General features: G+C 51.2%; 1 protein-coding gene across 7 annotated transcripts in view; it reads right to left on the reverse strand.

The window, feature by feature from the left end:
- LOC144153757 (uncharacterized) overlaps positions 1-23,574 on the reverse strand; it is a 592,200-nt gene that overhangs the window by 319,313 nt on the left and 249,313 nt on the right. The window contains exon 1 of one of the 7 annotated variants that reach the window (XM_077685465.1): positions 16,595-16,707. The exons of the other annotated variants lie outside the window; for them this stretch is intronic. Within the exon in view, the coding sequence (XP_077541591.1) occupies positions 16,595-16,692 (98 nt within the window). The 5' untranslated portion in view covers positions 16,693-16,707. Of the gene's footprint in view, positions 1-16,594; positions 16,708-23,574 lie in introns of those variants that run through there. 7 annotated transcript variants of the gene reach the window in all.

A 23,574-nucleotide genomic window follows, 5' to 3' on the forward strand; every position in this document is an offset into this window, starting at 1 on the left:
ACCAAGTCATACTGTGAATCGTGCACCGCAATACTGCCTATTGTCCAGGCAGGGCAGCTGTTGTTGTTGTCGGCAGCTAAGAATACTCTATTATCACGCTGAGTTTCATTTACCTGTCACAGTTAGTGCAGATTGAAGTTGTAGTTTTTAATTATTATCGTCAACAGTACTGCGGAATGTAATAATTTCCGTCTGCACACATGGCCGTCCACAGAGGGAGTATATATTGCCGCGAACCATGCATTGGGTTTGTTTATTTGTGTTTTGCTTTTACCGCCCGGCTGCGCCGGTCTGTGTTATCTCCGTGCCAAGGGAAGCGCGTGTTCCATTCTTTCTTTCTGTGCCGCATGTGTTATCTGTTCAGATAGGGAGAGCATTCCGATCTAACGTGAACATCCCGGAATAATCTTCTTGCATCTACAATGTTCTCGATGCGAATCGACGGTTCCAGAACCACGCGCGCCTAAAGATAAAAAGCCTGCAGAGCAGACGCCGGGGCATTCGATTCTGCGACGCTCGCCGACGCACGTACGTCACTTTGTTGACCACTGCTTCGCCGCCTCTGTATTCTTTTCAGTTGTTAGGGGAGCACAAGTTCGCTCCAATAAACTTGTTTCTTTTCCAAACAACTGCTTCGTCCTTGGCTACGTGACATCTGGTGGAGGTGCGGGGTACGCACCCTTCATGCCCACTACAACCTCTGGAAGCCGCCAAGCCAGTCCAACAAGAGCCAGCCTCCGCGTGCAAGATTTACCACCCGAGTTCGGTCTACTACCGGAAAAGACGAAGAAGAAAAACGTCGCTACCAGCACCATGCTCAACCAAGCCAATCCTCCTGTCGTTCTGCAGCAGCCACGGGAACCGCCATCATTCCGAGGAGCCCCCGCAGAAGACCCAGAAGAATGGTTGGAGAAACTGGAGCGCGTCCGGAAATTCAACAGGTGGGACGACGCAGAAACGTTCCGGCACGTTTTCTTTTACTTGGAAGATTCGGCTCGCACTTGGTTCGAGAACCACGAGAGCTCCTTGACAAACTGGGCTCAGTTCCAAAGCGAGTTCACTAAGACCTTCACTACCGTCGTGCGGAAAGAAAGAGCCGCCCTTTTGTTGGAAACACGCACGCAACACCCCAACGAAGGTGTCGTGATCTTCGTTGAGGAGATGAAGCAGCTATTTCGCCGCGCGGACCCCGAAATGACGGAAGAAAAGAAGTTGCGCTTCTTAATGCGCGGAGTGAAGGAGGAACTGTTTGCTGGACTTGTCCGAAATCCGCCCAAAACCGTCGCCGAATTCGTGACCGAAGCCAGCACCATTGAAAAAGCCCTCGAAATGCGTGCTAAGCAGTTTGACCGCAACTTTGTTGGCGCGGCCAATGAGAACGACTTTGGCAGCACGCGGATCCCGGCCGACAGCCTACGCGAGACTATCCGCGCAATAGTGAGAGAGGAGCTGCGGAAACTTCTCCCAACGCCGCCGCATCCCCAAGTCGCTTCCCTCACCGACGTGATTAGAGAAGAAGTGCAACAAGCGTTGGGAACTTCTACGCCATCCGAGGTACCCCGAGAGCCACAAGCTATGACATACTCCGCGGCTGTTCGTCGACCCCGCCCTGCTCCAACACGCCGTCAAGAGGCCCCGCCGTACCGCCGCCCACTGTCACCCGCCCGACCCCCGGTAGCCCGAAACCAGACGCCGAGGAAGACGGACGTATGGCGAACTCCCGATAACCGTCCTCTGTGCTACCACTGCGGAGAGGCCGACCACATTTACCGTCGCTGCCCATACAAGAGACTCGGACTGCGTGGTTTCTCCGTCGCCGCAGCTCGCCCTCTCCCTGGCCAACGACCACGTGAGATCGACGAGTATCTATCTGAAACCAGCCGTGGCCCAGCGCGTTTCAACCGTTCGCCGTCGCCCTACCCATACCAATCGCCGAACCGCCGTAGCAACGCTGACTTCGCCCGTGGAAGGTCCCCCAGCCCACGCGGGGGAAACTAAAAGCAGCAACTTCTGGAGGTGAAGTTGCTCTACGGCGAAAAACCGGAAACCCTCCAACGACGCAAGGACGCGCCGAAGACAGTGATTCACGACATGCCCTCATCCCGACGACCCGACCTAACCCTGATGAGACTCCCGAACACGACGACAGCTATACGCCGCGACGCTTACCCGACCTGACCGAGACGTCCGCTGAGAAGACATGGACAACGACGACGCACAGTGCCCGACCGTCAACACGCACAAGCCGAGATGCGACGCCCCGACGCACCCGGAACTCGAGGAAGGCGGCATCCGACGTCAAGGTGTCCATCGACGGTTTTGATGTAGTCGCCCTCGTAGACACGGGAGCCGACTACTCCGTAATGAGCGGACCATTTGCGTCTAAGCTGAAGAAAGTTATGACCAGATGGGACGGTCCGCACATACGCACAGCAGGAGGCCACATCGTGACGCCAAGTGGAACGTGCACATCGCGCGTCACCATAGATGGCACGACGTACCCTGCAGTGTTCGTCGTTTTGCCCAACTGCTCCCGCGACGTAATTCTCGGAATGGACTTTTTGACAGACAACGGCGCAATAATCGATCTCCAGACGAAGTCGATAACTTTTTCCTCCGACCACTCCATGACGCCGGAATCGAACCCCGAACACCGTGCAGCTGTAAGGATCGCCGATGATCACGTCACCCTGCCACCCCGCGCAAGCTTGATGATCACCGTCTACTGTGAAGGTGCTGCTCCCGACGTCGACGCTATCGTGGAGAGTGACCGAAGGTTGCTTCTTGACCGCGGTGTGTCTGTCGCAAGAGGCATTGCGCGGTTTAAGCATCGCAAATCCCACGTTTTGGTCACCAATTTCACCGAGGAGTACCAGCATTTAAACAAGGGCGCTGCAATTGCGTTCGTCGAAGAAACGCAACTAGCAAGTGACGTGATAGCAGTCGCCGACTTTGAACGCGCACCCGACGATACCTTCAAGCTTCCGCACCCCTTCGACGTGAATCCGGCGCTACCGCAAGAAGAAAGGAACAAGTTATTGGCTTTGCTGCGTCGCTACAGCGAGTGTTTTTCGTCGAACTCAAAGTTACGTCAAACACCTCTGGCGAAGCACCGGATAATAACCGAGGATGGAGCCCGACCTACCCGACAGTCACCGTACCGCGTCTCTTCCCACGAGCGCGAAGCCATCCGGACTCAAGTCGACGACATGCTCAACGACGACATTATACAGCCATCGAAAAGTCCGTGGGCTGCGCCGGTCGTACTCGTGAAGAAAAAAGACGGCACACTGAGGTTCTGCGTTGACTACCGGCGATTGAACAAGATCACCAAAAAGGACGTGTACCCCCTGCCACGAATCGACGACGCCCTCGACCACCTCTGCCATGCGAGGTACTTCTCATCGATGGACCTGAAGACCGGCTACTGGCAAATTGAAGTGGACGAGAGAGATCGAGAGAAGACTGCATTCATAACCCCGGACGGCCTATACGAGTTCAAGGTAATGCCGTTTGGGCTATGCACGGCACCAGCAACGTTCCAAAGAGTCATGGACACTGTGCTAGCTGGCCTGAAGTGGCGCACCTGCCTCGTATACCTCGACGACGTTGTGGTATTCTCCCGGACTTTCGACGAACACCTCGCAAGGTTGCAGTCAGTACTCGAGGCCATCCGTACGTCGGGGTTAACGCTGAAGCCTGAAAAGTGCCGCTTCGCGTACGAGGAACTGAAGTTTTTGGGCCATGTCGTCAACGCCGCGGGAGTCCTGCCTGACCCGGCGAAAACTTCAGCCATAGCGAACTTCCCAAGGCCGAAAGATAAGAAGGGCGTGCGCAGATTTCTTGGACTGTGCGCATACTACCGGCGCTTCGTCGCAAACTTCGCACGCATTGCAGAGCCGCTCACGCGCTTGACGAAAGATAGCACCGCTTTCAGCTGGGAAGACGACCAAGAAAAGGCATTCTGCGAGCTGCAAAAACACCTGCAAAGCCCGCCCGTGCTCGCTCATTTCGACGACAACGCCGAAACGGAAATACACACGGACGCCAGTGATATAGGCTTGGGTGCCGTCCTTGTCCAAAAACAAAGCGGGTGCGAAAACGTAATCGCCTATGCCAGCCGTGGTCTGTCGAAGGAGGAGAAAAACTACTCTGCCTCCGAAAAAGAGTGCCTGGCTATTATATGGGCCATTTCAAAATTTCGCCCATACGTGTATGGCAGACCGTTCAAGGTTGTAACAGACCACCATGCGCTGTGTTGGCTCGCCAATTTGAAGGACCCCTCTGGCCGTCTTGGGCGGTGGAGTTTGCGCCTGCAAGAGTTCGACATTACAATCGTCTACAAATCCGGCAGGAAACACTCCGACTGCCTGTCCCGCGCCCCTGTCGACCCACCACCACAAGACTCCGATGAAGACAGTGCGTTCTTCGGGGTTGTTACGGAGAGCGACCTAGCCGCCCAGCAGCGTGCCGACCCCGACTTGCGAGTAATGATCGACTACCTCGAAGGACGTAACGTCGCCGTGCCTAGAGCGTTCAAGCGTAACTTACCAGCATTCAGCCTCAGAAACTCCGTCCTCGTGAAGAAGAATTTCAGCCCCGGAACAAGAACGAATTATCTACTTGTCATCCCCGCAGACCTTCGTGACGAAATTTTGGAAGCGTCCCACGACGACCCGTCTTCCGGACATCTCGGCACAGCTCGCACTATTGCAAAAATTAAGGCGAAGTACTTCTGGCCCCGCCTTACATCCGACGTCACCCACTACGTTCGGAGTTGCCGGGACTGCCAGCGACGAAAAACGCCGCCGACAAGACGCGCCGGACTTCTACAACCGATCGCCGTCCCGCGGAGGCCCTTTCAACAAATTGGAATGGACCTTCTAGGCCCGTTCCCGACGTCACGATCGGAGAACAAGTGGATTGTCGTACCGACAGACTACATGACGCGCTACGCAGAGACCGCCGCTCTTCCGCGGGGGACTGCACAAGAAGTCGCCAAGTTCTTTATAAACCAAGTTGTGCTGCGACATGGAGCCCCTGAAGTCCTAATCACGGACCGCGGAACGGCCTTTACCGCGGAGCTGATGCAAGGAATCTTACGCTACAGCAACACGGATCACCGAAGAACGACGGCGTACCACCCCCAAACGAACGGACTAACAGAACGTCTGAACAAGACAATTGCGGATATGCTGTCCATGTACGTCGACGTTGAACATAAGACTTGGGACGAAGTCCTCCCGTATGTCACGTTTGCGTACAATACAGCGACGCAGGAAACTACGCAGATGACACCGTTCGAGCTTGTCTACGGAAGACGACCGACTACGATGCTCGACGCCATGCTTCCGCATGTAGAAGACGACGACCTCAACGCCGACGTCCAAGGATACCTTCAACGTGCGGAGGAGGCCCGCCAGCTCGCTCGAGTTCGTATAAGGGACCAACAGCTGGTGGATGCCGGCCGCTACAACCTCCGACGCCGAGACGCCGAGTACCAACCAGGGGATCGTGTGTGGGTTTGGACTCCCATCCGACGACGCGGACTGAGCGAGAAACTTCTGCGACGGTATTTCGGACCCTACCAGATTCTGCGACGTGTTGGCCAACTTACCTACGAAGTGATCCCCGATGGTGACTCCGGCACATCACGACGACGTACGCGGCCCGAAGTCGTCCACGTGGTTCGTTTAAAACCTTTCTACGAACGATGACGAACTTTTATTTTCATTTTCGGACTGTCGCTTATAGTAGCATCGGGTCGATGCACTCTTAGAGGGGGGGTAATGCCGCGAACCATGCATTGGGTTTGTTTATTTGTGTTTTGCTTTTACCGCCCGGCTGCGCCGGTCTGTGTTATCTCCGTGCCAAGGGAAGCGCGTGTTACATTCTTTCTTTCTGTGCCGCATGTGTTATCTGTTCAGATAGGGAGAGCATTCCGATCTAACGTGAACATCCCGGAATAATCTTCTTGCATCTACAATGTTCTCGATGCGAATCGACGGTTCCAGAACCACGCGCGCCTAAAGATAAAAAGCCTGCAGAGCAGACGCCGGGGCATTCGATTCTGCGACGCTCGCCGACGCACGTACGTCACTTTGTTGACCACTGCTTCGCCGCCTCTGTATTCTTTTCAGTTGTTAGGGGAGCACAAGTTCGCTCCAATAAACTTGTTTCTTTTCCAAACAACTGCTTCGTCCTTGGCTACGTGACAATATGTTTATAAAAAACGGCTGTAACTCCTGTTTAAGCGAAACTATTCGTAAACAAATTACATGATAATTAATATTGCATTACTTATAAGGAACTCATGTGTATGTGTCTTTATTCATTCAATATAGTAGGTTACCATACACAACTCAATATAGTTATCCACGAAGACGGTTCCGCCGGAATTACATCTTCACAGTAAAGGAAGGGGCCTCCATTTTCTCTTCTGCTTTTTAAATTTTCCCCTCAATTTTTCTCGTTTCTATTTTTACCTCTTGCTTCTGCGTCAGGGATGATGGCGCACGTCGCCGCAAAGGAAGCGGATACACAGACAAGCTGGACGACAACGGGCGGCGGGCGGCGGGCGACGCTCGCCTCCGGAGCGGATGTAAATAATGCATTCGGTCGTGTTGTCGTCCTTCGCCGCCGCATAGGTCGTCAACGCTCAGACGTCCTCCCTCGTTCGACCGGCTATAGTTTTCCAAGCTATAGCACGAACGCAGGAAGACGACGAGACCCGCAATGCGAGACGCGGGAGAATCGGATCACGAGATCAAGCATGCTCCGCAGATGTGGGCGGCGTGCATACGTGTGTGTACAAACGCGGGTCGTCTATTATTCCGACCCGCAGAAGGTGACCCCTGCTTTGTCGCTGTCGTTTCACCGACGCTTCACGTCGCGAGGAGGAGACAGCCGTGTTCTGAGGGTGTCGTATCTATTTGAACTCGCTGTTTTGTAGCCTAAGCTACACTGGTCGAGGTGGAGCAGTTTCGCGTGTGCCGTGAAGGGCCGTTCTGCGCAAGCGCGAAGGACATTGGATTGGATTGGATTGGATTGGATTGCATTGGATTGTGTTGCGTCATAGCCGCAGCAGACGCACTGGCGCCGGCGCGTGCCCAGGTGTGCGCCTCCATTGCGCAGTAGCCAAGTCTGACGCTGCACCGGAGCCACTTGATAGCCGTTTCGTGTGGCTCGTGAAGAGCCGTGCTGAGCATGCGTGAGGAGCAGTGACTGGACAGGACGGGACAGGACTGGACTGGACTGGACTTTACTGGATTGGATTGCTGAACCTTAACTCACGCTACGTATATCCTGGCATAGCAGACTTAAGCCACTACTAATTTTTTGTGCCCTCGCCCGGCAACACGATGCATGTTTAGTGAGTGAGCGACTCTAACGTGCGTCTGAAGCTTCGATACAATAACACACCATCCACCAAAAATCAAACAAGAATCGCCTCTTATCACTATTTTTCTCTTCGAGGGCTGCTTACACATGCTAAGTTTATGTATCTTGCTATGAAGTCACCTGTTTTCTAAACCGAGGTAAAATATTCCCGCAAAGGTTGATGCATGGTACCTCTTCCAGCTAAGTGATAGGAGACGCGCTACCCAAATGCGACCATTATGTTTATAAAGCAGTCCCCTCTTGAGCCCCAGGTCGCAGGTGCGATTGCTATTCCCGCTGCCACGTGTTTTGATGGAAGCGTAATTGAAAAAAAAAAAGTTCCGTACAAGACCCTCATGGTAATACACCTTTCGCGGCGTTAAAGATAACAATGCTGGCGCGCGGTTTTAATTAACGCAGAGAACAGGAAAGAGAGACGCCCTTTTGCTCTCTCTCATTTTTTTTCACGTGCCCAGGACGTAGATTCACCCATAAAGCGACGGGGTAACGAGACCGAAGATAAACTAATCCACCAGTAGTCGGGAAAAAGGGTACAACAAAAACAACAGAGGCTATAAACCACCCAGCAGCAAGAAGAGAGGTACGCTGTACGTTAAACACACATAGAAAAGCAACGCGACAGAGAAGGCGAGGCACGGTAGGGGAGCGAAACTTTCCGGGGGATCACGTTTTGCGGACACAGTATTGATCCCGGATGAACATTAACCTGCTTCCAACAACGCCGCCTCCGCTCCCGAGGAGACAACACCTTGGGCGGAGTCCACAGATTACAGCTCGCTGCAGGATAGCAGGCAAGCGGGCCACCAAGCCACAGAAAAGCGCGTCCACCGAGCCAATCCAAGCCAGGCCAAACATACGGGAAGTCTGCGGGTTCCGGGCGCATGTTGCGGACACGCACCAGGATTAATGCTCTTCACGTGCTCGGTTCACATGCTGTGGCACTATCGCCGCCCACACTACTCGGCGCCAGAAGCCTGGCACCAAGAAACGCGAGCGTTGCCGCCTACGAAAGCTTCTTCGTTTAGCTATTCTGGGCAGAACATATTTCATTAAACTTGGTGAGCGCGGGAAGGAACTTCGAAAGTCAATGTTTATACAAATTATAAATGCCGGGCGTAGTGAAGCCAGTGCGGTAGTTAAGGCTATTACTAAGTGCTTTTAGCTACGCCAGCAGCGAAAGTTGGCGAAAGCGTCAGTTGTTCGTATGTACGTATATAGATTGACTGCACTCAATATTGTATCATTTATAGGATGTTTGATTTTGTTTAAATATTCCTGTGTTAGTTGTTTAAATGCTGTGTGCTTTATTTGTTGAATATGTTCCTTATTTATTCCTAAAATATGCACTGTCAACAATTCACTATTTACGCGTCCTATCGTTATTTCCTTGTATGAGATGGGTAATAAAACATTAGGTATAATTTCTGCTAGCAGCTGCAATTAAGCTATTTCTGTGTGTGCTATCAATAACAAGGGGTCCCACTACAGTTCACTACTCTGGGACCCCTTTCTGCATTGACTATATTCTGGTGATGTACCGTTCTGTAACAACAACAATAAAGTTCTATTCTATTCTATTTTATTCTATTTTATTCTATTCTATTTTATTCTACAGCGAAATAGTAGTTCTATTCTACTGTATTCTATTCTACAGCGAAATAGTAGGAGCGTGTGTAGAACAAGAACGGGTCGATAGGGGGGTTTCTGAGCATGCAAGTCCGCTCAAAGTTTACCATGCTGCCAACGATTACCAGAGTGTAAGTGTGTGAAAGATAACCGCGAGAAGTGGTCGTGAAGAATACCAGAAGCTCCGGGGGGTCCTAAGCAGTAATTATTTGTTAGTTGATTATTAAACAATTATTTTCTTGAGGCGCAACCGACGAGCTTTCGACCGCGTTTGCGATGGGCTTTATTCGCCAAAGGGAGACCTGTCCAAAAAAGCAAGTATTCGAAATAAATAAATAAATTCATATAGTCTCATCGTACTGCACAAAGAAGGTTTAAGCGAAGGCCTGATACATCGTCTTGCACTCTTGGTAACGTTTTAAGAAAAAATGCAGTCATATCGTTTAGATGTATGGGAAGGGGCACCTTTTAATTTTTTTATTGCCTTTCAACTGTGAAAATTGAAAATTATTCTTGAAAGTTCCAGCTCGGCGCCCCAACAGGCACACTAAGGCGTGCGATATACGAGGTATCTGAATTAATTCGGATCACTTGCGGTCTTTCAGCACGCACCGAACGAGAGGGAGAGAGAGAGAGAGAGAGAGAGAGAGAGAGAGAGAGAGAGAGAGAGAGAGAGAGAGAGAGAGAGAGAGAGAGAGAGAGAGAGAGAGAGACGTTTAATGGTGCTGACGAGGTATGTCCAGGAGCGAGCCTAACATGCTACGCCCGTTGAAAAATGAGAAGAGTTAAAAAAAGAACAAGGAGAAGATTAAGAAAAAAAAAGAAAGAGAAGAGAAACGCTGCGCCCACGGCCGTCTTCCCGCTGCGCCTCAACCAAAGATATGCCGCCTTGACGGAGGATGAAATTGGTCACTTTTCCTCGGTGCAACCTCGGTGCTTACGTTTTGACGTAGAGTCACCCATTCGGTCGTTTACGATTCCCCCGCGTCGGGTAGCAAAATGCTTGCTTCTATCTGCGAACGAGGGCGCATTCATGCCTTGCCACGTCAGCAGACACCGGCAAGGTGTGGCAGAGAAATGCCGTTATCGGGTTGCATTAACCCAGGGGTAAAAAGTTCCTCTCCTTCGAAAAGTTGCGCTTCGATCGCGGCCTTACCGGACGCGGGAGTCTGGCAGGAAAGCTGGCAGTGCAGTGTAGCGCCATCTCCGGAACACGAGTCTATAAATAGGTGAACGCGATGCGATGACGAAAAAAAAGGGTGATGGGGGAGGGAGGGGGGGGGGGGGTCTGAACAGAAAGCCGGCATTTTATTGCCCTTCCGCACATCTTTCGTGAAACTCGGGCGCACTAAGACGGGAATGTAGGTCGCCCAAATTCCCGCGGGCGCGACTTTCGGTAGCGGGTGCCGAAAGAAGGCGCGGCCCGCGGTCGATGCAGGCCACCCGGACGCGGCCAACGCACCTTAGACAAAGAGGCTACAGAGTTCATGTCCTCCTCCTTATCTATACCATGAGATTAACTCTCTACACGCATTTTATCGCGGCCTCTACAAGGCGATGTTTTGCGACGTTTTTGGGGCGCGGTCATTAAGACAGGCGAAGCGGCCTCCAAGTGGCGACTCCACTGGAACGCTTCCCATCATCTAGGAGGTGATGCAACGGCGCGCATCAGGCGGGAATCGATGCCCGTGCTGCTGCTACCGGCAGCAGCGCGACAGGTTCGCGCTGCTGCGTATACACCCGAGAACCCGTGCACCTTCGGAGGTAATTAGCCCTATCTCATGTCGCGTGGGGTCTAATGCAGAGGACTTGTTTTTTTGCCAAAATAACTCATGCAAATACCTCAAATCAAATTTAGAGTTCACAGAGGTTGTATTCTTAACAAGGTTAACTGAATACAATCTGGAAGTGTGTAATCATCGCTTTCTCCATTCCACTAGGGGCACCTATTTTACATTCGGAGTTAGCACCTCCCCGTGTCGTGCAGAGTCACAGTGGTGAGGCTCGAAGAAGTTTCGCCGCTACGAACATAAAAAGAAGATAACTAAACTGGTTTTCATATTCTTTTAACACCTCTTAACTCTCTCAAAGTTAACGAATTGTTTTCTTGCGCCAAGGGATAATTCGCCAAGTGACAAAAACTACTTCAGGTTTTTCCGTCATCAATCCAAACGGGAGTATTTTATAGATGATTAGAAGTGGTCAGCACACTAAGGTGACTGTAGCATTGCCCCAATTTCTTAGGTTCCTTTTGTCGATATTGCGCGCTCATGTAATGCTGTTTGTGATACAATGAGCCATTGAAAGCGTACTAGTGCGCTTTCAACGCGTTTGGCATAAAAAAATGGCAGGGCTGAACACGGCTCGGGGTGCTTCGCTCGCACGCACGCCCTTCGCCGTATCTGAACCGAGGATCGAACGTAGCGGCGTAAAAAGCCAAGTCCGTACGAAACGTAAGTCTAGATAGACTCGCGTTCTTTCGTCAACGTGATCATCTACCAAGGCTATATTGCGACCCGAAGAAACTCTTGAACCGTTCATGGTAGGGAGAGGCTTCTACAAACTACCACTGATTTTAGTGGATAGCGTAAGCGCTTAATATGAAACCCGCAATGTCAATGTCAAAGATGCTACAGAACACTTTCTGCATCATTGCTGCGTCAGGTCCTTCCAATTGTAGTGTCTAGCCGATCTCACGGGCAGGGTGGCTGTCCGTGAACCACCCGTTCAACGAAGCAATACTTTTCTTGCACTGGTCTTGGCCACAGTCATCGTCCTCGCATGGTTCGTCAAGCGCTTCTTCACTGTTTAATTAGGCTGTTGTAGAACGGGCAAAATGCCTCCGTGTCAGCCTTTCGATATTTAATGCGAAGCATTGCTAGCATACTAACAACGGTTTCAGTGGCCTCGCTGGCTGATTGTCCTTGTGGCCTCCTATCATCAAATTGCCTGTAAAGGGTGCACTGCCGCAACAGCGGTATTATGAGGGCGAAGCCAACCGTGAAGGAGAAAAAAAAAATAGGCATGTCACTCAGTCCCATACCCCCCACCTCCAATGAACACAAAGCGCGGTGTTGAGTTTAGCTGTGCTTGGGCTGTCATACTTGACTTGTAAACACAATACATCACTTTCTAGCATGCCTCGCCGCACTTGTCCTGTAAGTAATACGTTCAGCGGATGTGCGGTCCCATCCTCATCCGCGACTTCCAGCTTCGTATGGTCTCGGTGTTAAAGCGATGCACGACGAACTTGCGCGGCAGTACGGCAAGCGAAACGAGGCATATTACAAAGTGATTCTATGTATGTGCAAATCATCCAAGACAAGCTATCACAACGACAGACGCCGAGATCCGGGATAGGCACCTAAAAAACAAACTGGGTTTTGTTTGCAACGCGCGTGATGGAAAATAGTTTCAGCGGGACTCATACAGGATTGCACAGAAAGCCGAAATACATTACACAGTCGCGGTTTCTTGAAAGATGGGAATAAATTCATGTACTGCGCGAACAGTCCACACGCTTCCTGAGAAATGGCAAACTTCCATTACACTTGCGAACCTCGGTTGCGTCACCTAAATACTAATTAAACCAAGTATCCCGGCCATGAACAATGCAAGAACGGCTGCATTGCTCAACAATGACCTTTGATAAACACATTCTGGGCTTCCCGGCCCGTGCCAGCATTCATTGATTATTGAATAGGCGGTTTAAAGTGCCGACGCATGCATATGAGGCGCGCCGTACCGGAGGGCTCAGGATTAATTATGACCACCTGGGGATCATTAACGAGCGCCGAAATCTCCACACACGAGCGTTTTCGTTTTTTGCCTCCCTGAACAGCAGCCACCACGGCAGGGATCGAAACCGCGTCCTTGGGCTCAGCAGCACAACCCTTGATAGCACGATAACACTGGAACCAACACAGGCAGACCGAGTAAATAATAAAAACGATGTTTCTGGACCTTTAGCACAAGCTAAGTGCAGTTTGTCCGATGTGCACGCTCAATCGAAGATGTTTAGAGCAACGCTCTATGCTGGTCGTGCGTACGATTGAGGCGTTGTCAGGTTCCCCGTCTTCCTAAATTTGAAAAAAAAAAAATTATCTAAGATTTAGCTCTATGCAATAGGGCTTTGTAAACGAAGAAACGGGGAAGACGATTGCGAGCACGTCCAGGCCTTCTTATGCTAGGTGAGATAGTGGGCGCGCGGCGTAGAACGGCCAGCGCGGAGACCTGAAGCTTTCCGCAGCCATCAAGTGAACGCCTTTGTTCACACGCAACGTGGGCTTGACAGGACGGGTACCGGAGAGAGCCACGGAAGAGAAAACGGAAGCGCGCATCGGTGTGACGCCCCCTCAATCGGGCTTTCTTCGAGGGCGGAAGGAAGCAGAGAGCCCGGGCGCCGGAAGTCTCCATTAGAGGAGGTGGAAGGGCAGCGAAAACGCACATACACGAGATCGCCTGGCACAAGAACAATGCAGAGAGACACAGAGAGAGAGAGAGTTGGGCCACAAGTCACTGGTGCATTTCTCTCAAGGGGTAAAAAAGCGCGCCGCTCGAAGTAAGCGAGACTCTGCCCTCGAAGCGCTTTTAGCGGAAGGCGCAAGAAACGGAAGGCGGAACAAGAAACGCACAGCGGCATTAAATCGGTTTCAGTGCCGCTACGGCGGAAACGGCATCGAATATGCTCTTTTCACACCAAGCGATTGTTAAACACCCATTGATTGTTAGATGAGCATTATGACGCGTACGGCTGACTGCTACTGTTGCTTGCTTTATTTGTTTTTCTTTTTTTTACAGGTTACCGAAACGCAGTTTCTTGGCTGTACACAAGCCCCATATATGGGGTTAGTGCACAGTCATTGACATAATTTTCCAGGCCATGACAAAAGGGCAACAGGCGCAAAAAATCCCGTGCCGTCTCCACTAACGTGAAACCTGGGGAGGGGCGAAGCATGCAGTGTATAAGTGTATTCTTGGCGCCTTGGATTCTTGGCGCCTTGGCCCCAGTGTATTCGTGGCGCCTTGGCGCCTTGCCAACGGTGATGAAACCATTGGGGGGTAGAGGTACACAGCTTTGTTGTAAAAGTCTCTTGTCTTTGAAGCACGAAGCTCTCTAGCGCGAGGCGCAAACGAGTGTCCGGTTTTTTTTTTTTTTTGTACGCGTTACGAAGCGCTCCGGCGCGAGGCGTAAACAAGTGTATCAGGGTTTGAGCACCTTGAGTGCAAGAAACGACGATTACGACGACGATTAGGATAAATTCAGAGCGTCCCTTAATTTCAGAGTGCAAGCTTACCTATCGAGCGAGGCTGAAATGTTTCTTGGTAGAAAGCGGGAGAAAACACATTCCTTTCTTGCTGTCATAAACTAATTTGGCCACAGTTAAACGTTAAGCTTTTACTTTAAGTTCTTTGTGGCCCAGAAAAGCTTGGCGTGGCCTGGAAAATTTTGACAGAAACTGCACATCCCACTGAGTGGAGCACCCTATTGGACAATATTTTAACCTCCAAAATGATTTTGGCTGTTTAGTTCTTGCTATTTGGGGGAAAACAGTGAGTTTAGCGAGACCGCTAAACAAGCAACGCGATGTCGCCGATTAAGAAGCGTCAACTAAAAATAACGCGGAAAGGCGAGAAACTTTGGTCTCAATTCAAGGCGGGAAATCTTTTTCGTAGACCACACGGGGACATTACAAAAGCAAGAAGACTAGAGCAGGCTATCAAGACGGCTACAAATATACATATCTCTTTCCCACTCAGTTTCTCCCTCACAAAACCTCCAGGCCATTCCAAAATTACTGGTTTGCAAGATCTACCAGAAGGTCATACATGATTTATTGACCTATAGGTATACTCACAACGTATCACCAGGACTGTGTACACATGCTGATTGCTTGTGTGAATATATTTGAGTTGATAGTCAGCGCCTGTATCGTCCTTGTAGCCTGTGTACTAATTTTGCATTTTATGGTTTTGTAGTTATAGCGCACTTCCCAAGTGTGAGACCATGTCAAGCATTTAGCGGAAAAACCCCGTGGGAACTATACTGCCTGCACAAAAAGGGGCGCAAAAATCTACAGGTATACAGCAACATTAAAGTCTTTTCCAATCCAATCCAACCCAGCAACTTCGGATACTGTAAAAACGAAGCGAAGGAGGAGCGGGAAAGTTAACCCCAATTACGCTCGATTCCCCATAGCTCGCAAGTACTCTATGGGGAATGAACAGGAACGTAGAAAATGTGGAAGTAGACGTGCAGTTGCGCTAATATCAACCTTATAACTGCTTAAGGTTCTTGACCTTGCGATGGCATATAAGCCAAGCTATCTGGCGGACCAAAGGGGCAACCGTCGCACTTTCCGTAATTGTTGTGTGGAGGTTACCAGCAGTGCTTGCGTCGTGAACGATCTATTGTAAACCCTGTAATGTGTGGGAGAGCAGACGCCATCTGGCTTTAAAAGCAGGTGCTGTCCGCGAAGCACTCACTCGTCTCGTGAGTGCGCTGCCATCACCTCTAAACCCCACTGTGATCATTACTGTGGCCGCTTTTAAAGAAGAAGCAGCCTCACGACCGCCTAGATCGTCAAGAAGACAGGGACAATGCAACACTTACGTACAAAATGAAGCTTAATATAAAGCGCTTACGTTCTGAAATGAACTGAGAAGCATGAAACAGCGAGAAAGCTGTTTTACAAATGGACTTTCACGGCTCACAGTCAGCCCGCTTAATACCACAACGTTCGGTCAATCGCTATTTTTAATTCAGCATCACCTTTTTCAGAAACGCACAACGCGACAGAAAACCCTATCTACTGAAATTAAATGATTTATGTGATTAGCCGACAGAATGTAATGTTTCGCTTTGAAAGAAAGTAACCGCCAGCGAGCACACGCCTCGACCAACAACAAACGAACATGAAATTATGGGGTTTAACGCGCCGAAGTTACACCTGAGACGGGATATGAGACGGGATAAGATATGAGACGGGCCGTAGTGGGGGGCTCCGGATTAATTTTGACTAGCTGGGATCTTTAACGTGCGCCGAAATCTCGGCACACGGACGTTTTTGCTCTTCGCCTCCATGGCTGAAAAGCAGCCGCCGCGGGGGAGGGGGGTGGGGTGGAGGGACCCAACCCGTGTCCTTGGGTGCCGACAACGAATCGATACTTTCAAACAAGATATAGAGGTGAACAGTTAGACATGATATATAAAGAATCAATTAAAAATTAGCATAACACTCGCGCAATACACAAAAAGTAAGAAATCCGAGGCTGTGAATTCCGCCTTAGCATGTACACGCACGAAATTCACATAACACCCGATGTACAGGTCAATGTTACTAGAATGTTCTAGTGATGTTGGTACAGGTACAGCATCACTGAAGTGAGAGCCGATGCGACACCCGTGAAATCTGGAATCGGAACGTATCTAGGAAAGAAGCGTGCGTCACGCCAAGAGAAGTTTTAATGAGTACATTCTGTTCTTACTCTTGGAACGTACAAAGTAGTCCATCAAAACCCTGTCCCCTACGCGGAGAAATAATGAGCGGCCGTCCAAGAGGCTTACCCGCAGCAGAGAGAGATATCCAGGTGTCTGCGGGGCGAGGCGTGCTGGTCCACGGACGAAGCCGCAGCTGCCGCCACGTGGTAGACTCCGCAGTGCATCTCGCACGCCCACCACCAACAGCACAGTGCAGACTTCGCCGACATCGTCGAGCCGCCGCCGCCGCGACGCCCCCCGACTCGGGGCGGTCACCGAATTTCGGCGCCGATGCAGCGTCACCACCCCTTCCGGCCGAACTCGGGGCGTTGTTGGATGCGCCGACAAGGGTCACGATCAGGCGTCTTCGACAGGCCGCCAACCCGGGAGACGGAAGCGAACGCCTCCACTTCCGATGCGGAACACCGCCCGTCGATGAGGTTAAGCAGGAGGCGAAGAGATAGCCGATGTATCCGGTGCTGCTACGGGTTCGTCGCTCCGCTGACACACTGCGGTCACCACTGAGAACGTTTAGGGAAGAGGTCTTGAGCGAACGTGCTTGGAAGGTCTTTGGAAGGTGCAGCCAGGGAACTGAAGAAGCTGTTCACAGGGTGATCCACGCGACTGTGTCACATTAAATTATCCACGAAGCCGTTCCCAGCAGTTGTTCGAAAAACGCTCTTTAAGGTACTCCTTGAAGGGACCAGAAGGGAGGTGGAACAGTGCTTAGGCAAACGCATTAAATATATTAAGGCCTAGCTGACAATTTGGCGCACTTAGAACAGCTTGAAGGGCAGGCAGTGGCCAGCTCGACTGCTTGGTAATAGGAGGTACAGCACTGCGCCAACATTCTCGCGAAACTACTTTTCCCGCCAGGACAAACTCGATGCGCGCTCGCTGCTGCCGTTCCGTGGCCGATATTCGAGTCCCGACGAAGGAAGCCCGCCGCAGCGTCGGTTCACCCCCGAAGAGAGGGGTCTGCGTAAAGCGGTGCCAACGAGGGCGTCGTCGCCGTAGTCGTCGTATACGTCGTTGTCTTCTCCAAGACGCGACCAGCTGGTGCGACGCCCTCGCACCGCGACCGCGGCTGCACGCCCGCGCTTGCACGTCGGTGTCGTCGCGAGAAACGGGCACGGAGGGGCGGGCGTCCATGGCACCCACCCGTGCGCTTTCGCGCGCACACACGGACGCCCACTGGCCCCGGAGGTTGGCGTGCGAAGATGCGCGAGGAAAAACAAAATGCGCAGGGAACCTCCGAAACTTTTTTTGAGGAGACGGGTGAGGTAAGCGGAGGACGACAGACAGATCCGTTATGCTGGGCGCGGGCGTGTGTGCGTGTGTGTGTGTGTTCTTGATAAGGACCTCGCGAGAAGGCCGTACACGACGCCGAAACGGGCGAACGGTGCTTCTCTTTTTTATTTATTCCGGCTGTGTGCGCGTAACTGTATAGTGGTAAGAAATTGCTCGCACGTTTAACGCTAGAGGCGAGTGAGGAGGGCTGGAGGCGCGAACGTGCTGTTATGCTGGAGCAATTAATTTCCGCCGTCGCAAGAGACCACCGGCAAAGAAAGCTTCTCCATAAACCCTATTTTCCGAAAATGAACCTCAATTATCATGGAAGAGAAAAGAAACTACAACCATTTGGCGTAGGCATCCTCAAGTTCTTCGGTTTCGTGACGGATACGATAGCCACATTCTGTTCCGCAACCAGCAAGACTGTCACGCTCACACAGTGATCATTCATTCTGCCTTCCAGCCAGTATTAATTCACTCACTGCTTCATTTGCTCTTCTTCTTACTCACCAAAACCTACCCACCCACCCACCCACCCACCCACTCACTCACTCACTCACTCACTCACTCACTCACTCACTCACTCACTCACTCACTCACTCACTCACTCACTCACTCACTCACTCACTCACTCACTCACTCACTCACTCACTCCCACCCACCCACCCACCCACCCACTCACTCACTCACTCACTCACTCACTCACTCACTCACTCACTCACCCCAATACCTCAAAAACTCACGCACTTACCCATTCGCGCAGTCGTTTGCATGACTACACCAAGAGAGAGAGAGAAAGCTCTTTATTAAGGAAGAAAGCCGAGAGGTTTGCCAGAATCTCTACACTGACATGCTACTCGGCGGGGGAATGGGAAGGGGATGGTAGAAAATGCCCTATAGATAACAGGGCGGAAGAACGAGGAGAAAAGAAGTAAGAAAAAAAGCACACATCGTGTAGTTTGTGGGAACAGTTCGATGAACGTCGCAATCTCCGTAGTATCAAAGAAGGAGGAAAAAAAAAAGCACACACCGTGGAGTTTGTGGGAACACTTCGATGAACGTCACAATCTGCGTAGTACGTCAAATCAGTTCAGTGACACCGATCTCGTCTAGGTATTCAAATAACGCCACTAGTGCTTTGCGTTGAGCCGAAGGGGAGGGCCATGGACCGAGGAGTACTTTTAAAGGGGCCCTGAAAGGCATTTTGAGCACACTAAATGAACTAGCGCAACCGTTAGATTGGGTCATCAACGTCCTCTGTGCCAAGTATTACTCTTTTACGCGCAGCGGAAAGCTCACACTTTTGTTGCAAAGTTTGTCGTTTTTTTCTCACCCTTTCCTTCGTGTTTTTGGACGCCGCCATCTTCACATGTCTACATCATCGATTCCCAGATGTTCGTCATGAGCTAGACGCCTGCTATTGGGCGGCTTTTTCACGCACTTCCGGCAAAGAGATCAGTCGTCTGCTCAGCGTCGGCTCGCCGGCTGATCTGCCAGCAGAGTGCCGGAGTGCTTGGGCATTTTACGCCAAACGAAACAAGCGTAAAACAAACGCTTAACCGTCTGTATTGAATGCAACACGGCCATAACACGACATGGATATTCTGTTACCTGAGTACGTTCCATAAAGAAAGCGTTGAAGCCCCGTGGCACTTCTTTCGTGCAATCGCTGAGAACGCCCTGAGCCGAAGGCCCGGGTTTGACGCATACATTTTATTCAACTTCGAAACAATCCAGAGATGAGTTTCTAACGAACACAACGTCACAACATGCGTTGAAAGTCTGAACCACGATTGACAGAGGATGGGTTGCCTCCTGCCCGTCGTAAATTCGGTACTCACCTCGCGCGCGCTTTGCGGGGACGAACAGCAAGTCACTTAACTCTGGCGCACAAGCCGATGGCTTTTAGCCACGCACACTGCACACACCCCATGCGAGGTTGAGTCGTACGTCGCTCGAGAAAGATAATCCAGACCATGGGAAGCACTATCCACCCACAGAAGCACAACGTCGCATTTCATCGCGAAACAAAGGCGTTCACAACACACACACCATCGCCTCCTGTAATGCCAAACGCATCTTGCACTTCCCAATGGGAGTGAGTGGTACGCCTGCAGTGCCCACATGTAGCAAAGTGGCGCCCCAAGCTGAACCGGGATCACGCAACCGTAACTGACCTCTAAAGCGGTTTGTGCCTTGTTGCCAAGGCAACCGATGTTTGAGATTGTCAAAGAAATGGCGCTCGGTCCAGCGCTAGAAAGCTCAGAGCCGCGGAGGAGCATGTTTTGCCAACGTTGCCGCTCTCCACCACGCGTCGCCCCAAGCTAAACTGGTCACATGATTGAAGCGTTTTGTGCACGGGTTCTGTATTGGTTTAATATGACTTTTTCACATGCCGCCGGCAGGAATTACCACCACCGCAAAATAAGACCCGGCACCAGCGGGGCCACATCTGATACGGCGCTTTTTGTATAAACAGTGCGCGGTGCATCAAGGGAACGAGCGCACGACCCTCCCCGTGCGGCTGCGAGTTCGCCGCCGATAAAAAGTCATGTGCCGCCAGCAACGTACACCGCGAAAGGGCAAGGCCAGGCCGCCGCCTACATGCGGCCAGATTTTTCGTTCGCTTTTCCAGCTTTGATCTGAGTGCGGGATTCATGGTGTCAACAAAGCTTGCCCGTAGCAGACGACCGTCTGAGCAGCGCAATAGTAGGAAGTACGTCACCGCTGCGGAGCGCAGCATCATGGGAGGCAAGGCTCTCGCGCCGTCAACAGCGGAGAGTAAGTCGAAAGGAGGAGGAAACGCGGAGCGACGATAATGCGCGGTTTTTGATTTACGATTTCTCAGCTAATACTCATCGCTTTAACAAAATTCTTGCGGGAGGAGATTGCAAATACATTGCTTTATTTGGGTACATGTACATCCATGCATCGGCGGAAGGTATTTCAGGACCCCTTTAAGCTGATCGGTTCTGGGCGTTGGTGCTCGATCTCCTGCTCCAAACGGCACCTTGAGACTATGTAAGCGGGGCACACTAACAGTAGGTGTTCTACAGTTTCCGGCGATCCGCAGTTATCACAGTACGGATTCGAGGTTGCACCGAGTCGAGACAGGTATGTTTTCGTGAGCGCTGCATTGAGGCGTAATCGGTGGTATAAAGTTTCCTGTCGGCGCAGAAGTCGCTCCGGCAGCTTAATCCTGAGTTCGGGGTCTACGTAGTGCAAGAAGGCATAATGGTGCTCTGGAAGAGACCAGAGACGGTTCCGCTCTATTAAGACAAGTGACTTCGTCACAGCTGAGGCATCATGCTTGGTGAAGAAGACCTTCCTCTTGTTATGCATTTCAAGGCCCCTGCGAGCTGCTTCATCTGCCTTCTCGTTCCCTGGAACACCACAGTGGCCTGGAATCCACTGAAATGTCACTTGGTGTCCAATGTCTTTGGCTAGGTGGTGCAAATAGGTTATTTCACGAGAGGCGTGTTCGTGAATGCTGAAGCAGTCGTTGCGCAGTAGACTTTGGAGGGCTGCCTTGGAATCGGTGAAGATGGTCCATTGCCCCGGCGGTTGGCGAAGAATGTACCGGATGGCTTCCTTGATGGCGTGAAGCTCGGCTGACATTGATGACGTTGCCCGCTCAAGACGATGAGAGAACATCTGTCCAGTGGACGAGATAAATATCCCAGAGGAACTGCGATCAAGCGTACATGAGCTGTCTGTAAAAATTTGGTTTGTGCCTGAGTATAGCCGGCTAATGTGGCCGAGTGTCAACTGCAACAAGCCGCTTTGAGGCATATTCTCTTTAGAGCCAATTCCTGGGATGGTGCATCTAATTTACAATGGCGAAAGGGTCCAGGGTGGGAAATGAGACGGCATTGAATTTGGTGCCTGGGAGGGAATGGAGAGATGCAATGTCTTCAATGTTCGACCAAAGCTTGAGTTGCCATTTTTCATCATGCGCGCTGTTGAATCGGTTTTGGCGTGCATCCGATGTCGCAGATGTATCCGTACGGTTTCTTGGAGCCTAATCAAGTCCAAGGGCAGACAGCCAGCTTCCGCGACAGTACCCAAGCACGACGACCCTCTGGGAAGTCCGAGGCAGATGCGAAGGCAATTGTTTCTTGCTGCATCTAGCTGTTTTCTGCTTGTGAAATCCTACAGCTAACAATTGGTAGAAACCAAATTAGGAATCTTCCAAGTTCACTCAATCCAAAAAGACAATTGTCAGACATTCTTTCCAGGGTCCCATCACCGCGAATACGTCAGCGTACACTTGCTGTGGAGGCCCTATGGCCTACGGCCCTTCAATAAAGGGCGCTACCCGGTATGGCCCATCGTGTTACGCGTTGCGAACAGACGGAAGCACACTCAGAGTTTTTCAGGAGTCGGCAAAGAATACTGGGGCATTAAAACAAACCAGGATGAGCGCGCGATTGTAGCTTCGATCGCCTCCCGCCCAGCAAGCGAACTACGAAAGAAACCGGGAGAAAAGCTTCGTCGGCGCGTTGTTGAATGCTAAGTACCATTACGGTCGCACAGCGGCGGCACATTTCTCCGAATCAAAGTGGTGCTTCTGAATTAAGCTGCAGTGCTTCCAAAGCGGCAATGCACACTGCGATAATTTCGTTAGCATTAGGATGGGCGTACGTAGAAACGACATTTCCTGGTTTGTATCTGCCGACTTATGCCAGCTACTTTAGGTTAGCAAGTGCGGGTCTTTATCTTCTGTACACGTTGATGTCGTCGTCTCCTAGTGTACTATGTACGGTCAAAAGTATATTTCAAAGAGAGGCTTTCTTTGCCTCTCTCGCGGTCTTTCGAGGGGCTGCTGCTGCTGCTGCTACCGTTCCCTTGGCGGAATGCGCCGCTCACGCCCGGCAGCTCCTACTCGCCCGGGGATCCGGTGACGAAAAGGAGCATCGTCGGTTTCTCACGAAACCACCAGATGGCACGATGGTCTCCGCTAACATGCTTTTCTTTTTGAGGCTAGAGCAGGTTGCCTGCGAAATAAGAGTCTTGTGGGGAAGCATACACAAAATGACGAGGTATGCGTGGTCTGCGGAAAAGAAACAGAAACTATGCGTCACATAGTGTTCGAATGCGAGGGTATCCATCCAAATCTACATGAAGGGAATATTGGGCTTCCAGAAGCCCTAGGATTCAAGGGTATCACAGAGGAAGTTAAGTTCAAGGCTGTCGCGGCGACGAAAGGAAGATTAGAATGCTGGTGGACGAAAAGCAGAGAGGGGAGTATTGCCTAGGACAGCTCCCACCTGTAACAGAAAAAAGAAGTTTTCTGTGCCTAGTAAGCTCTTTGAGCCTGTCCTAAGAGCAGCGCTAGTATTAAACGAAGGGTGTAAAACATATGTATATTAGTTTTCTTTTGGTAAGATGACACATCATCACCCCGCTACAAAGAGGGGATACCCCTCTTACAGGTGTTTTACGCGAATGTCGACGCCGATGCGTTCGAAGAGGACGAGAACACGTGTGAACAAAATTTCTCAAGGACGTTCCCGCAACGTCCAGGAAACCGATGCCAGAAAGAAGTGCCACCCAGGACAGGAACGTATTCGCTAGGAGGGAAGCGCCGCGCAGATAGCGAATGTATGCTGGGTACTCTGGCTCGAAGACGCGGCGGCAATGAAAGGCGACCAGCGCCGTGCGAACTTCTCCCAGAAGCGACGAGCTAACAAAAATTCCACACGCCTTTTTGTCTCAACCCACTTTTGTCACGACACCCGTGCAATCATTTCAAACGCTGCTACTTGAACTGC

The sequence above is a fragment of the Haemaphysalis longicornis genome, unplaced genomic scaffold, assembly GCF_048455015.1.
Source record: "Haemaphysalis longicornis isolate Haplotype H1 unplaced genomic scaffold, Haemaphysalis longicornis Haplotype H1 scaffold_9, whole genome shotgun sequence".
NCBI classification, from domain to species: Eukaryota; Metazoa; Arthropoda; class Arachnida; order Ixodida; family Ixodidae; genus Haemaphysalis; species Haemaphysalis longicornis.